This window comes from Ipomoea triloba, chromosome 4 (genome assembly GCF_003576645.1).
Source record: "Ipomoea triloba cultivar NCNSP0323 chromosome 4, ASM357664v1".
NCBI lineage: Eukaryota > Viridiplantae > Streptophyta > Magnoliopsida > Solanales > Convolvulaceae > Ipomoea > Ipomoea triloba.
This window is the reverse complement of record NC_044919.1, coordinates 9,268,380-9,284,662: the sequence shown is the minus strand read 5'-3', so window position 1 is coordinate 9,284,662 and position 16,283 is coordinate 9,268,380. Positions and strand designations below refer to the sequence as shown.

Sequence of the window (16,283 nt, the reverse complement as noted above, 5' to 3'; positions counted from 1 at the left end):
GTTTGAGAAAAGACTTTTAAAACACCTATAGATAAACTAAACAATGAATTATAAGTACCACGTTAGCAGACATGATTATGAATCTTCATTATCTTTTGCCTGCCAACCATAGTATTAATTTAATATTGTCTGTCCAGTATCTTAGGTTTTGCCTGTCAGCCTGTGTTTATTTGAAACCTCAGCCGCCCTTCTTTATCTACCCCTACACATCTAAGCCTTTGTTTGTACGTACAAGAATTTAGATATATATATATGGGGTGATTGGTAAATAGTTGTTAGTTGATTTTGTTAGTGAGTTTGACTAATTGGTAATATCAGTTGATTGTAGAAAGATGTTTGATAAATTAGTTGTTAGTTGATAGCTGATTACATGTAAAATGACTTTCTCAAAAAATTTATAGAAAAAATAGTTTTGAACAACTTTTTCAATTTTAATGTTTTAGAACAATAAATTGTTATAAAAAAAAGTTAATTAATCAAACATTTATATTAATTGTTTAACCAAGTCAAACACTTGATACTAGTTAAAGCTTCTTGCCCACACTATGAATAATTCTTTGCTCCCAAACGCTATGAATAATTCTTGATACTGTTATTAGTTGATTTAAAAAAGCTCCACCTGTAGTCCTGTATGACCAATGACAACATATATGCCTGCCAATCATATTAGTAATTGGTGAATCTAATACTCCACGTTTTTCAATTAATTTTTAATAAAGCCATCCAATTAATTCACATATAACCATTAAATATAAAGAGTTTTTTTGTTTTTGTTTAAAATTTATGAAGAAAACATAATATAGGCCAAATTGTACGGCAAATTATAAAGTGCACCACGTACGTAAACGACGTCGTTTTGAGCATTGTAAACTAACCGTCCATTTTTTTGGAAATCACGTTTCTCGTTTAGGTCGGTATATGTATTTATGTTAATATTCTATGTTTCTAGGTAATCGTTCTGTGTATTCCAGGCAATCATTCTGTGTATTCTAGGCAACCGTTCTTTGTATTCATGTTAGTAACACATGTTGTGATGTGTTTGTGCATTCGAATGTTTAGGAGGATGGGTTCTGTGTATTTTGTGCCAATATTCTGTGTATTCATGTTATTAACACAGGTTGTGATGTGTTTGTGCATTCGAATGTTAGGAGGATGAGTTCTGTGTATTTTGTGTCAATACTCTGTGTATTCTGGGCAAACATTCTGTGTATTCTAGGCAAATGTTCTGTGTATTCTAGATAATGATTATGTGTATTATAGATAATGAATTCCCTGGAGTCATTCGCGTCTGCGCCCACTAACATCGAAACGACATCGTTTTGGACCAGGGTGCACATTGCTATGTGCACCGTGGTCTACGATATAACGATTGAAATTATACCATTGACCAAAATTTACCTTGCATTGTAGATTCTGGTCCAAAATAACATTCACATTATGTGTCTGTAGTTAACATGTTATGCTTATTAACCACTGTTGCAAAAATCCCCGCCTAGGTGCTAGGCGCTTCTAGACCGAGGCGAATTACTCCCTAGACCTCCGTTTAGGTGGCCGGCCGCCTAGCGCCTAACTCGGCCGACTGGGCCGAGTTGGCGGCCGACTAGGCCGAATTTGGCTGAGTTAACTCACCCAACTCGGCAGAGTTAGCCGAGTTAACTCGAGCGATTAGGCTTTGTTAATTTTATTATTATATTTATATATATTTAAATTTATTTATTTATATAAGTAAGATATATATATATATATATATATATATATATATATATATATATATATATATATATATNATATATATATATATATATATATATATATATATATATATATATATATATATATATATTATATATATATATGACATACACCCACACACATGAAGTAATTTATTGTTTTTAATTTATAGGTCGCCGCCTAGAACCGCCCAGGCGCCGTCCAGACTGCTTAGGCGCTAGGCGCTAGTCTACCACCCGACTAGCGCCTACTGCAACCATGTTATTAACTAAAGATGTATAAAATGTTAACTGTAAATTTATTAAATTTTTTGGGAAATTCACAAGGCACAAGAGCTGGTTCAAGGGGAATCATACCCAGGTTTTCTCAAAATTCTTTCCCACAAAGAGAGTTCACTTGCCACTTGAGCTACCCTATTGGGTTGAAATAAGATTGATTTACTCATAATTATATATTTTCTAATATTTTAAAAAGATTTGTTTCCTTAATTCTTATGATTTGTTCTTTTTAATCTCAATTGTACAAAGTGAATCCTAATTTATGGTATAACAATTGATAATAAAGTGGCGCCCCAATCCACTAGATGAGAGCATGCAAGTGAGTGTGAGTGTGGTCATGTCGACCGACTATTGGATAGCTTCATGCCAATCAAAATTATTGCCAATTGACTCCAAACATTTTAATTTCCAATTATCAAACACTAAAACCTAAATAAAACAGGTCAAATAATTGTGACAACTTGGGAGGGGGTGGAGGGACTATGGTACAATTAGTCAGCGCATTAAATTATGTATGAATTGTGCATGGCCTATGTCATTATCCTTTTCTTTTGTAGGATAAGACATATATATCAATTACATGTACAAATTAATTAAATATAGAATTCATTCTACAAACAAAGAAAACCCATGCTATAATTATGTATTTATGTTGTCACCATGATCCATATATATCAATGTTAGTTTTTTAAATTTTACTCTTAACCAATCACTTTTACTTATATTCTTACTCCACATGAATTCCGTGAGCGCAAGCACCAAATTTTATTTGCGCAACAGACAAAATAGCATTAGTGACCAGAATTAGGGATCACAACTACCACTAATATTGGCTATCAATATATATAATAAGACAAATTTGTATACTTCTAAACCTAGTTGGCAAAAGATCTCTACTTTTGTTAAGAGTTGAACTTGTAATCCTTATACTTACTAAGTCAATAATTTGACAACTTGCTTGAGATTTTCTCCAATTCAAATATTAAAAGTATTAGTCAAGTAGGGTTCAAATTGTATGATTATACTTTTTCAGAGTCCTAGGTTAAATCGTACATGTATCCAATTATATTTTTATTTTGTATATTTATTAGAAATTGTAGTATTGGAGCTCGATAGTGTATATTAGTTATAAATTAGACTAAGAAAGTAGTTTTATAGTGTTTATCTTTATTTTTAACTTTTTTTATAGTAGTTTTAAAGTAACTTTTCTCAAGCCAGTAAGAAAAAAAATGGAGGATAAATGAAGAATGATGAAAATCAATTCACTTCAATTCCCTGCAGGCACCCATCCGGTCAACTTCAAGCAATCCTAGCTCTAAACAATTAAGGGAAAATAACTATTTCTCCTTATTTGTTCACCCCTAACATTCCTCCTTGATATATTAATATAAGCTTTAAAAAACCTACTAAACTAAAAAAAAAAAAAATTAAATAGTCAAAATAATTTTATTGGTCAAAAATATTCAATAAAAATTTACAATAGAAATGACGCTCAAATTAAATAGTAGTATTGCGAAACTTGCACTTAGACACCGATTAATTGGCGTCTAACTAAGCGTTAGCCGACCGCCTAACGTATAACCATAATCGGTAGTTTAGACGATCGCCTAACATATAACCATAATCGGTAGTTTAGACAATTAATTAGGCCACCTAAGTTGCCTAGCCACAGATTAGGCTGTCTAGTCGAACGATATGATTAGCTATTTTTTCTGTTTTTGTTTTTAATGTGTTTCACTCAAAACAACATTATTTTGAGTAAATCAAAATAACTCTAAATTGTTCAAATCCTTAAGTTTATATTTAACATTTTAATATTAGTTATATTAAAGTTATATAGTCTGAAAAATAAATAAAAATAAATAAAAATAATAATAATAATAATAATAAAATACACGGCGCCTAAGAGTAAATTAACTATTGACACTTAGGCCCCACACAGGAACTAGTAATTTTTCCAAGCATGTTAAATAGTTGGAGGCTCAGTATTTTTATTGGGAGAGAGATTCCATATAAAAAAAATACAGTAAAAAAATAAATGGGAACGTCTTCTTAAGTAAATACACCAAACTAAACTGTACTCAGCTGTACTCCTCAAACATATCGTCATTGTTTTCAAATCCATTTTCTTGGCATAAAATTATCACAACATTATGCACATTAGAGGTCAAGAATGCTGATCAGTATACGTAAGACTATTATTAATTACATAAAGAATTACAGCAGCATGCCATCCACATATATTAATTTGCATGCATGCATGCATGCATTCTACGTTTAATTAATCTAACCTTTGTTTACGTAGTTCTTCCGAACTAACGAATGTACCATGAAACCCATACGGTACTCTCCTCGGCAGCTTTACCGACGCCACCTTCTTCATATTCGACGCTTTCACTATCACCAACTCCGATCTCCCTTTTCTCTCATCTCTCGCAAAGCTCATCAGATACCCCTCCTCCTCTTCTTCCCCGGTCGCCACCAAACACGGCTCCCCGCCGTATATTCCTTCGCCGTACCTAAACTCCGTCACCTTTCCGCTCTCTAAGTCCACCTTCGCCACCCCGCTGCATTTCGGCCATGGCTCCGCTATCGCCATGTACACGTATCGCGTTTTCCGGCCAACTAGTTTCTTGTTTATTTGCCCTGCTTCTAGGTTCATCCCGGACACGATGACCCGCCGGGTAGACCCGCCGGTTTTCATGTTTAGCCGGATCTCGGATAGTTCGGTTTTTAATGGGTCGTTTCCGCCCGAAAATATGGCGTCCGCGGGCGTCATGCATGACCCGATTATCACCATGGTTTCTTCTCCTTCTTCCCATGCGTTCCATAAATGCATGCAGAAACAGTTTGGGACCTCGACCCACCGGATATTCGACTCGTCGGCGTCGGATTTCGGTAAGACTCCGAAGCGGGAGACTTTATTGGGGTCGTGGATTACAGGCGACCCGCCCCGGATCATCTCGGATAACTTGAATATAATTTGGTAGTCCGGGATGATCACGTGATTTTGGGTGATTGCGAAGTCGTGGACGAGGGTTGGGTCTGGGAGGGAAATGGGTATGTCACGTGACTTTTGGCCGCACGTGTCGAACTTGAAGAGTTTAAGGAAAGGTCTGTTCAGCACGTTGTAGCTGAGAGTGTAGAGATCTCCTGTGGTGGGGTCCACTTTGGGATGGGCTATGAGGGGATCGTTGATTTGATCGTGGAAGGCGAACCGTCCGATTGTCTCGAGGTCACCGTTTTCTTTGATGCGGACGCAGTAGGGTAGATCGTCCTCCGACATGGCTAGGAGCCGGTTGTTGAAATAGACTAAGCCGGCATTAGCCACGCCAGTCCCGCTCGAGGTGTCCACCAAGCCGATCACGGCTCGCGCGAAGAACAACCCGAGCCGAGCCAAGCCCAGGTGGCCATGCAGCTCCCCGATCGGCTTCGGAAAAACCGGCCTCCCTAAAGCCGACTCCTGAACCAACCGGCTCGTTCGCGTGAACCGGCACGAGTAACTCGCTTCGTTCCCCGGACCCAACGTAACGGCGTGAATCATCCCGTCACCGTCGAACAGATGGTGCCCAGTGAGCGGTTCAAACAGCGGGTTAGCCCCATTCCTAACGTAAACCCCTGACAGGCACGGCGGAATCCGGCCCACCACCTTGAGCCCATGCTGAACCGGACACTCCTGAACCGGGGCAAAGTTCCCCTGAAGCTGAACCGCCGGGTCAACCTCCCGGTTCAGCTCGTGCTTCTTTTCCAGCTTCGTAACTGATCTCTCCAGCATGTCCAAAGCCGAGGCAGCAATCTTTTGAACCGGGTTCAGTTCACGCCTCCTAACCGGGTTCACCGGAGCTACCAGTGGCGGTGGCAGCACCGACGGTAACGGCGGAGTTACTACTCCGGGCAGTGTTTTTGGTGGCTTAGAAGGTTTAACAAGAATTTTGCATGTAACAGAAGAAGGAGAAGTGGAGTGTAACTTTGGAGTGGGTTGAGGGAGAGGAATGGAATGCATGGTGGACAAAAAGAAGAGAGAGAATAGTTGGGAAATGTGTGGAAAGAAAAATGTAGAAAGAATGGGTTATATAGAATAAGGTAAAAAAAATGCATTAAAGTAGGGGCAGGAGAGGAAGTCCAGCTAGGTTTGAGTAGAGGATGACACGTGTAATGTGATGATGAGCATGAAATTGGAGGAGACTACTAGACTAGACCAACAAATTAACCAGGGTTCTACTATATGCCCTAAATTTTATTTTTTGATATAATAAGTACTGATAAGTTATTTTTTTACGTGAACTCTAACGCAAGCATCAAAGCATAAAAGTTTTTTTTTTTTTTGAATACTACTAACTCTATTAGAATGCAGTATCTGTTCATAACTACTTTTTCAACCTATTGAAGCACAAGAGTCAGTATTGCCTCCACTGAGGCTCGAACCCACCACCTCTCATATAAAGGGAAGGGTTTGATGCCACTGAAAGTTAAAAATAAAAAATGGAAATATATATAGTATTTTTCTTGATTGTTATGGTTGTTAGTGAGGCATCTTTTGAAAATTTTTCTGTCTTCCTTTAACTATCCTTTGTTGGATTGGATTATTTGAGATGGGCTAAGGGTATGTATCACTTGGCATAACTCTCATGGACCGTAACAAGTGGATGGAGGCAACCTCAGCGGCAAATTTTACTGTGGACCATAGTCTATGTAGAATCATGAATCATGAAATATATATCATTTTAATTACACTTCAATTTCATTTGACAATACTATTATATTTTTTAGTTTTATTTTCCTTCCACACTAGTTTCATTATAATAATATTAAAGTATTATTTTAGTTCTACGTACTATAGTTTCATTTGATAATATAATATACATTATTGCTTGAATTCTATTTTTTTGTTTCATTTCTCACACACATTAGTTTAATCATAGTAATGTATTTTAATTGTACTTCAAGTCATTTGACAATATATGTTAACTCTAGATTTTTTTTGAAGGTAAACATAGCTATTCCATTAATTCATAAGATAAAACGTTTACATCAACGATCAATGAAATGGTAAATCATTCTTTACAGTAATAAACAACTTTTCTAACTATGCTATAGAAAATTTGAATCGCAAACTGTTTCATAACTATGTTAACTCTAGATTTTAGTTTCATTTTCCACGCACACTACTTTCATCATGACAATACTAAAGTATCATTTTAATTATACTACAGTTTCATTTGACACTAATGTACTATGTTTTTTGACGATCATGATCCACATAACGATGTGCTATTTTTTTTTGGTAAGTTCACGGGGTCTTTCTCTGTCTGTTTAACGGTCCAGATCCACCCACGTTCGCTCCGGGAGGCACGGGAGCTGACCCAAGGGGAATCGTCACTTGTTCGAATTGAACCTGGGTCCTCTCGAAATTTTTTCCCACAAAGAGAACTCACTTGCCACTTGAGCTATCCCATTGAGTTTGGGGACCATATTCCACTGTATAACAACTAATCTCAACCAAGTTAATCAAACAATATAATTGGTTTGGTATGTAATTTCAAGGTCCCAAATTGGACCCCTCATAGAAATTGTCCATATTGACCATTTTGGTTCAATTAAGTATGAACAATTTAGGTTAGTTTACCGGCTTTCTTGTGTCCTTTAGCAGCTAGTATCACAAGGTGGGCTTCACCCAAAGTGCAATGCAGCAATAGACTTTTCCGCAAATAAAAAAATAGTAACAAATTTTTCATTAAAATAATTAAAATAGTAACAAAATTTTGTGTCACGAAATAAAGTAAAAATTTGTGTCACTCATATTTTTACTTGCAGTAATGTGTTCAATTCATTATTACTAAAATAAAAATACCAATTTAATATTAATATTTTATTTTAATTATATTAGCTATAATAATATTTGTCACAATAAATTTCATGTTAGTTTTTTTTTGAGTTCTACTGACTCGGTTACAATATAGAGGCTCAAACCCACTTCCTTCCACATGAGAGTGTACATCGGGTGCCGCTTGACCACAAGGTCTTTGGCATAAATTTCATATTAGTTACTACAAGTAATAGTGATAATTATATTTTTGTCAAAAACAATTCTAATATTTTTGAAATATTATAAAACTTCCGCAACAACAACAACAAATCATTATATATCTTGATTCTTGTGCTACTAATATCACCTTCCTGTCATCAAACTTGTGATATAGGGTCAAACATTTGAATTTGTTAATGCTCAATTACAGACTAAAAAAATAAATTAAAATGAATTCGACCACTAAATAAAATTGGGTTGGTATGCAAAATATAATCATTATGTGCTTTATTTTTCAATTTTCATATTCGTGTATTGTCCAAATTCATAACATAAAAAAAACAATTCCAAAATATATGTGTAATGCATTATTAGCACTATTAGCGTAATGCAAATAGGAGCATGAAACTCTCATTTTATAAAGGACTTCATGCTCCCTTGAAAGTAAAATAAGCAATATGGAATACCCATATTTCGTTGAAAAATATTAGCAAAATTGAAATTTTTTGGGTGGTTATTTTGTGGTACAAACATATAAAGGTGCTATTTTTTATTTTAGTTGGATCAAAGTAGATTTGAGTTCTCTTAAATGAGACAAAAAAATTAAATATTGTATGCTTAAAATAAATAATTAGTATACCAAAAATAAACGTTATATGATTAATCCAGATTTTAAGATAGATCACGGTCTATATATGATATAACGATTGCAAGTTGACTAGATAGTGACAATTCATATCATTCATGTTAAACTTTTATTTTCATATTCATGTATTGTCCAAGTTCATAACACGAATTGTCAAATTTGTTTGGGACCAATTTCACCCCTTTAATAAGAATTTAAGAATTATTGAATATACATTAAATAGACATCAAAATCACAATTGAATGATTAAAATACCACTAATAAAAAGACCCCCAAAAAAAAAAAAAAAATCGTCAGGTTCTTAGTATTTAACATGGCACTGAAAACGTCGAAATAGGACCAAACATTTCTGAAAATGTTTGCAGATTACAGCATCTATCTATCTGCATTCAAAATACTTGTCCAACTAGAAACTAGTATGTAATTGGGCTGCCACGTGGATGATTTATGGGCCTACAGCCACCCGCTTCACGGGTGCGTTGGAAGTATTGGGCTGCCACGTGCTGCTATAATTGGTCCAGTGGACCCCGCAATCTGACTTGTCATACTATCTGTTACCCTATAAAAACGGCTGCGACACGCGCCAGGCCGCCCCCCAACTGTTTCCCACGTGTCAGCTAATTACACTTTCTCTCTCATCCCCTTTGGCGCTGTCGGTGCACTTCTGCCGCCGTTTAACTTCTAGTTTGTCCTGATTTCTGATTTTCTGCGCCATGGAAATTGTTTTTTTTCTCTCATTTTCTAAATATTTAGTAAGGAATAAAGTATTTTTTTTTCTAAATCAAAATATTTATACAGATAATAAAGAAAAAGTTAATTTATTTTTGTGATCCACCCATATCATTTTATATGTTCTACACAGATAATGACGCATAATACAAATTATTTACAATTCTTTTTGAAATTGTATATATAGAAAAGTTCAGGTGATGGCTCATCTGAGACATTCACTCGAGTAAATCAATTATTGAGAGTTACTAAAAAATAAGGGGGAAATGTAATGTCAATTTTATAAATATTATAAATTTAAAAATTTATAATACTTATAAAGTTGATCACGTATTTTTTATTAAAATTTTAAAATATTTATAAATTTTTATTGCAGATAAGATTCATCTTCACTTTTTACCGTATAAAATTGTTATCATTTTAGCTCACCCCTATATAGATGACATTTTAGACTATAAGTTAATGTGATACAGTGACAAATAGCTATTGCATTGCAGATGTTGCAGAGGGCAGAGGTAAATTGGCAAAGTTGCTTGTCCAAAGACCAGTCCACCTCCCAACATGATTGGCTGCTTGGGATCAACTCTTTTCAAACCTCAAATTATATATAGCCATTCAAATTTTGGGGTTAAAAACAGTAATGGGACGAAAAATAGGAGAGTAGTCAAGAATAGGACCATTTTAAAAGCTGGACAAAAATGAGAAAAAAGAGCATTTAGGACTTGCGTTTGAGGTCAGAAACGCAAGTTTCAAATGCGTTTGTTAATTTTTTTTAACTTTTTTTTAACGTTGACCACAAACACATGCCCCACTTGCGTGTTAAATTTTTATTATTATTATTTTTAAAAAAAAAAAAAAGGAAAATGTCGCCTTCTTCGGCGATAGAGAAGGCAACCAAAACTGGTCGCTTTCTCCTGCGACTGGAAAAGGCGACATTTTCCGTCCTTTTTTTTATATAATTTTTTTTAAGAACGCAAGTCTCACTTGCGTTATACTTTAGACGCAAGTGTGCCTTGCGTTTGTGGTCAACGTTAAAAAAAAAAAAAGGATAAATTAACAAACGCATTTGGGACTTGTGATTCTGACTTCAAACGCAAGTCCCAAATGATCTTTTCTAATTTTTGTCCAACTTTTAAAATCGTTCTATTCCTATATGCTCTCCTATTTTTCGTCCCTCTTGACTCTAACACTTTACTGTTAATAAACATACATACTTGTACAAATATCCATCAGTAACACAACACATTATTTATAATTAATTGTAAACATTTTTTGAGTTGACGAGAGAAACTTGCAACCACTATCTGAAGATGTGCATTGAGTAAGCCTCGCTATGTAACCATATTCGACAAAGGACTACACTGAGATAAATTAAGCTAGGTTATCCATAGTTGACCGATTCAAACCAAGAAGACCGTGATTCGAGCTCGTGACCTTATGATTACAAGTTCGTATCCTAACCAGCTTGGCTGAGGTTATCCCAAATTAGAAGGACCGGAGTAGCGGAGTCTAATTAAGAGCACCATAACAAGAACAGTGTCTATCTATTTACATTTCTATACACATGCTCATGCCACCATTGACTCTGGTATGCAATCTATAACACCACAATCAGATTCAAGAACACAAAGAATTTCATTATGAATCTTAAATTAAATCCTCAGATGTTGTATAAAAACAAGAACAGAGAGGAAGAAGAGCAAATATAATGATTCCATAACATTAACAGCTGCTCCATTTCTAGCCACTGGTGGCACATTCGGGGCCAGTTTAGTATCCTGTCATCACGTAGCTATTTCAATTACAAACTCCCCAAGATTCTACGCAAAAGGATAGTAGTAAATTTACCTTAGAAGAAACTGAGCAAGATTCAGGTTGGCGTACAATGTATATTTGATCACCATGGGCGTTTTTCTTGTAAATATCCTGGTTCCTATGCCAAGTCCATAGGGCATAAGTGGAGTTTATAACCTGCATTGGAGGAAAAAGAGAATTCCTTTACCTTATTTCACAAAAGATTCAAATTGTAAGATGTAAACACACTAAATTGTTTTACAGTCTAGCATTAGAGCATATATATTCAGTTATTCGACAATAGTTGCTAATGGCTAGAGGGCATTAAGATTTCCGTTTATGTGACATGTATCCAGCCCGAAGTGGTTTCAGAAACCAAAACCACAACCATTCGCTCACAAATTTAGATAAGTGTTGCAAAAGTGCTCGGGTTTTACCTCAAGAATTCCATGTCCAAAACTGCTCTCTCTATATGCACTCCATTCTGGTTGTGTGTCCCAGCAAAAATTTCCTTTGGCAGGACCAGAGGAAAAGTTCATGTGACATACACCTCCAAATTCCGGTTTATTGTCCCCCGGGGATGGACACTTCCCGGGGTCATCTGCAAAATCGACATCAACTTTCTCAATGTTACCACCATCCCCGACTATTATGTACACAGGCCCACAAGGATCCAGAGTATAATTGTACACACGATTCATCCGCTCATATGCATGAACCTGACATGAAATTAAGCAGGCATTTTAGGCAACGGGAGCAGGTTTTTCTAAAGATTCATGAGGGTGTTGTAATAAGAGAGGCATAATGAGTTTTCAACTGGTTAATGCATACTCCCACTAGAGATTGGATTCAGTCTTTTACTGTGGTTTGGCCTATTGCATTATAGCCCAGCTGAGTAACCCTAGCTCAATGCCCTAATTCAAAGTTCGGATTGCATGAAATTGGGATACTTTTAGCTTACATGTCCGGAAAAGATGATGTCAACTCCATATTGATACAAGACTTCTTCCATTTCTAGCCTCATGCATTCAAATTCCTGATAGTGTGATGAGTAGCTATTATACCAAGGAGAATGCCATGCAGCAACTAGCCACGGGGTTATGCTGCGATCTAATTTCTTCAAGTCTTCGAGAAGCCAAGAATACTGAGCACCTAAGCAACAATCGCATTAAGACACAGTACATCAGCTTTTATTTAGCACAAGGCAGATTGATCACAATTCACATGAAATTTTCAAAGCGAGTCAACCATGAGATAATATATCAAATCAATCTATCACCAGTTCTGTTGTAGTCAACATAGGCGCCTAGCATAATGAAATGTACTCCACCGGCATTAAATGAATAGTAGAAGTTACTGGTAGATCCCGATTCCTTTGAAGGAACATAAAATCTTGTCAAATATGACTGGAATGTTACTCCTTCCGCTTGGGGCTCAATCTCATGGTTGCCTTCTATGACCATCATTGGAACTCTTGAGGTTAAGGGCTCCATAAACCTGGACAGCAATTTTAGTTAAGTTACCAAAATCCTTCAATTGAACACAACCAGATTTTTTTTCTTGCTTTTCTGATGACCAAAGTAGGCCATTGAGTAGTTATAATCACCCATGCCATTCTATGGATGTAGCTATGGCGCAAGATAGTGTTCTATTATTATTTTATACTTTAGGTTTCCTAACTTATGCTAGACTAATCCTAAGCCCATAGAACTCCTGCCCAAAAGTCAGCTGGAGGAGATAAATCGCTAGTCACCTAAGCAATCTCCCAGTCAGTCAGTCAATCCTAGCAAGGGGGCAAGGCGGGCCAGCTGATCCTAGACCTGCCAAGGAGCGGCCCGCCCTGCCGGCCCGTTTTGACAGCTCTAGTCATGGGATGGAAGTAAAGGGAAAAGAAAAACATGGTTTTCACTTTCATATCATATAAAAGGAGTTGAAACTGGATTTTCATAGGATCAATTAAAGAGCCATCGAGCTATGTATTTGATTAGTAAAGCATCAATTTACCTTCCCCATCCATCCCAACGAGGCTGATATGTCTCCCTGATGGGTGCATCAGGAAATTGACAAGAATAGCAAGAGGCCCCTTTTCCACCAGTTGTAAGGTACTGATTTGCATAACTCAAGTCTCCAACCATCAATACCATTGAGGGATCATTCACAATGAGATGATCAATGGTTGTGGTTGAATTGCTCGTGAGGCCTAAATCTCCAACCACAGCTATTCGACGGGGATACTGGTTAGGTGCAGGCAAAGACAATGTCTCAAAAACAAGCTCCTCACTCATTTCCCCTAAAGAACTATCTCCACATTTGTAGTAGTACTTTGTCTGAGGTTCAAGACCTACACTAGAACCCAAAGCTGCTTAATTTGGCATCAACTGAATAGACTAGGAGAAACATAGGAGATAAAGCACATAGGAGAAACATAACTCCCAAAGCAAGCACAACATGTTACTATCTGTAGAACTCTGCTAAAAACTTGCAGTCAATAACTTCAAGATTCATATCCTAATAGTCAATGCCTAATATGATCACAATGTTCTTCTAGATAAACCAAATAGGAGGGACAAAGCTTTTCTGAAAAGCTTACCATCAATTCTAACATGATGAATAATGCCAGAGGTGTAATTCCATAGACCTTCAAATGGATACAACTGACTATAAACCATGGAAACCCCAGTTTTCTTCTTTGTGTACTTCCTGCTTGCTTTGCCATACAACACCTCACTGCCCACTTTTGTTGGATCAAGTGGTGTCACATTCAATCCAATCTGATATTCCCCTGAAACCAATAAAACACTAATCAAAACCCCATTCAAATAGGGGGCAACCCAGCCAAATTGGTCAAATTGTTAACTTGTTAACCACAATGTTACAAGTTTAACTCCTACTGGGAGCAACCTATTGGCCTTTCTTGGTTTAAGTCAGTATGCTATGGGCAACCTAGGCTGATTTTACACCATGTGCCATGTGGTCCCTTGACAGCATTTAACCAGCTATGAATAAAACCTCAAACAAAATATGGCTCCTCCACACCCATCCTATCCCCATAATCCTCCATGAATGCCCATTCCAAAATTTAAGAAATATAGTGCTAACTAGCTAGGCACTGCTTAACTGATCAAATCCAGCTAAATAACATTTCAAGTTTTAACCAGTGATCCTACAATCTCTTGGAAACCAACTACATAGCAATGAACCAAGACATCTCTGCTTAGCTAATCAACAATATATCAGTATACTACAACCAAAAAAAAAAAGAGTAAAACAGAGTCCATAGGGGCATACCAGTGACCCAAGAAACCCACATAGAAGTAGGGGTGGATAATGCAAGGGCAATCTGCTCAGGAAACATGGAGGTCACATTCCTCTTGAGCCTGGGATGCTCCATGGGCAAGTCATCACTGCCTTGACGCAATGAAGGATCAAACCTCCTACTCACAGGCTTGAAAGGGCCGTCTAAGGTGGTGGGTATTAGCTCTTCTCCTGCACCCATCTCCACCAACTCCGCCGTTGCAAGAAGAATCAAGAAAATGTAGTATAAACATTTACAAAACCCATAATTCGCCATAAAGGTTCGATCTTTTTTACTAATTATCGCGCATTTTACATGATATTCATTATTGGCAAATTGGATTTCAGTATTTCACTATCAAAGTGCCGTAGATGAGCTGATCAGCTGCTGCGTAGTTTGGTGGCGTAGTAGTGGTTAACTTGTCATTTTGTTCGATAAAAATGGAATATTCTGCTTTTTGTTGTTTGGAAGATGCCATAATTGCTATCGTGGAAAACAAAGATAACAAAATTGGGATACAGATCAAATAATCTCTAACTTTCAAATTTCAAGAAGAATAAATTTTACTTTTGGTATTTACTATTATACATGAATCACATTTTAATCATTAACCGTTAAAATTTTATAATTTGATGTATGATTATATAATTTGTATCATATTTGATCATGTCATCTAATTTTCTGACTAATTATTGTCGAGAGTGTTTATTCTGAAAGAAGCAAATGCAGTGCTCTTCCAAAAGTGTTCCTTCCGAAAGAAACAAATGTGCCGGTTGATTGCTACTTTGAGTTAGTTGGTTTACTTAACATAATACGGAGTATTATTATCACCACCTCAAAAAATATATATATATAACATATACTTACCTAAACTAAAACTATGTATCGAATTGCAAAATATTTCTATACTCAAATTACGGCAAAATTTCCTATAAAATCATATCCATGAGACAAATTAAATTTTTCTTAAGTATTACATATTTCCTTATAAATATTACAATTCGTCAACTCTTTAACTTCTAATATTATATTTTAGTTTTAAAATATTACATTTTTAATCAAAAGCAAAATGAATTCGTTGTAAGATTGTATCCTCAAATCATTTATACATGATTAGCGTGTCATCTTCTATTCACATTTTATTAACTAAAAAGAAAAAAAAAGTGTACCAATGTAACAACTTTACATTTTACAAACTAATTTTTGCTAAATTGAAAGTTGGGTTATAATCTGAAAATTCTATTACATATATATAGTTATAAATTAGAATTAATTAAAACTATATTGTAGTCATAATTCAAAACTGAATTTAATTATTCTTTCTAATGTAAAAAAAAAAAAAACAAAAACAAAAAAAAAGTAATATTAAATTTATTTATTTATTTATTATTTATTTTCTGGCACCGTTGATTATATGTTCTCACAACTGGCATTCCAGCCTAACATACTCTAATTTGGTCTTTTGGCCCCATAAATTTTGGCCCTTCTACCAAGTACAGTTTTGTTCAGGCAGTACAGACATAAATGAAGTTTATAATGTTATAAAGGCAGAATAGTACAATTTAAATTTTTGTCTTGCTTTTAATTCGTGTAATTTAGACCATTTTATGTTGATTTGGTGCAATACTATATGATTGCTAGGGACATTGAAAACGTTTCCGTTCGCTTTATTCAAAGGTTAGCGAATCAAGTAGCTCATTATTTGACTCGAGCAACTAGTTCCTCATCTGTCCTATGTTTGTGGGTGTCTTCTACGCCTCCTTATATTTATGATTTTTTTCAGTA

The 16,283-nt window shown here is 35.8% G+C and overlaps 2 protein-coding genes across 2 annotated transcripts; both read right to left on the bottom strand.

The window, feature by feature from the left end:
* Positions 1-4,199: 4,199 nt before the first annotated feature.
* LOC116015747 (9-cis-epoxycarotenoid dioxygenase NCED6, chloroplastic) lies at positions 4,200-6,012 on the bottom strand. The gene has a single exon (XM_031255920.1). It carries the CDS (start codon positions 6,010-6,012, stop codon positions 4,291-4,293), a length of 1,722 nt encoding a protein of 573 aa, XP_031111780.1. The 3' UTR covers positions 4,200-4,290.
* Positions 6,013-10,934: 4,922 nt separating this feature from the next.
* On the bottom strand, positions 10,935-14,868 carry LOC116015494 (purple acid phosphatase 23). Its single transcript, XM_031255581.1, has 8 exons — positions 14,492-14,868; positions 13,794-13,985; positions 13,208-13,544; positions 12,483-12,700; positions 12,165-12,355; positions 11,641-11,922; positions 11,258-11,380; positions 10,935-11,187 (listed from the first exon to the last, which is right to left on the bottom strand). The coding sequence occupies exons 1-8, from the start codon at positions 14,772-14,774 to the stop codon at positions 11,062-11,064; spliced, it is 1,752 nt and encodes a 583-aa protein (XP_031111441.1). The 5' UTR covers positions 14,775-14,868; the 3' UTR covers positions 10,935-11,061.
* Positions 14,869-16,283: the final 1,415 nt, after the last annotated feature.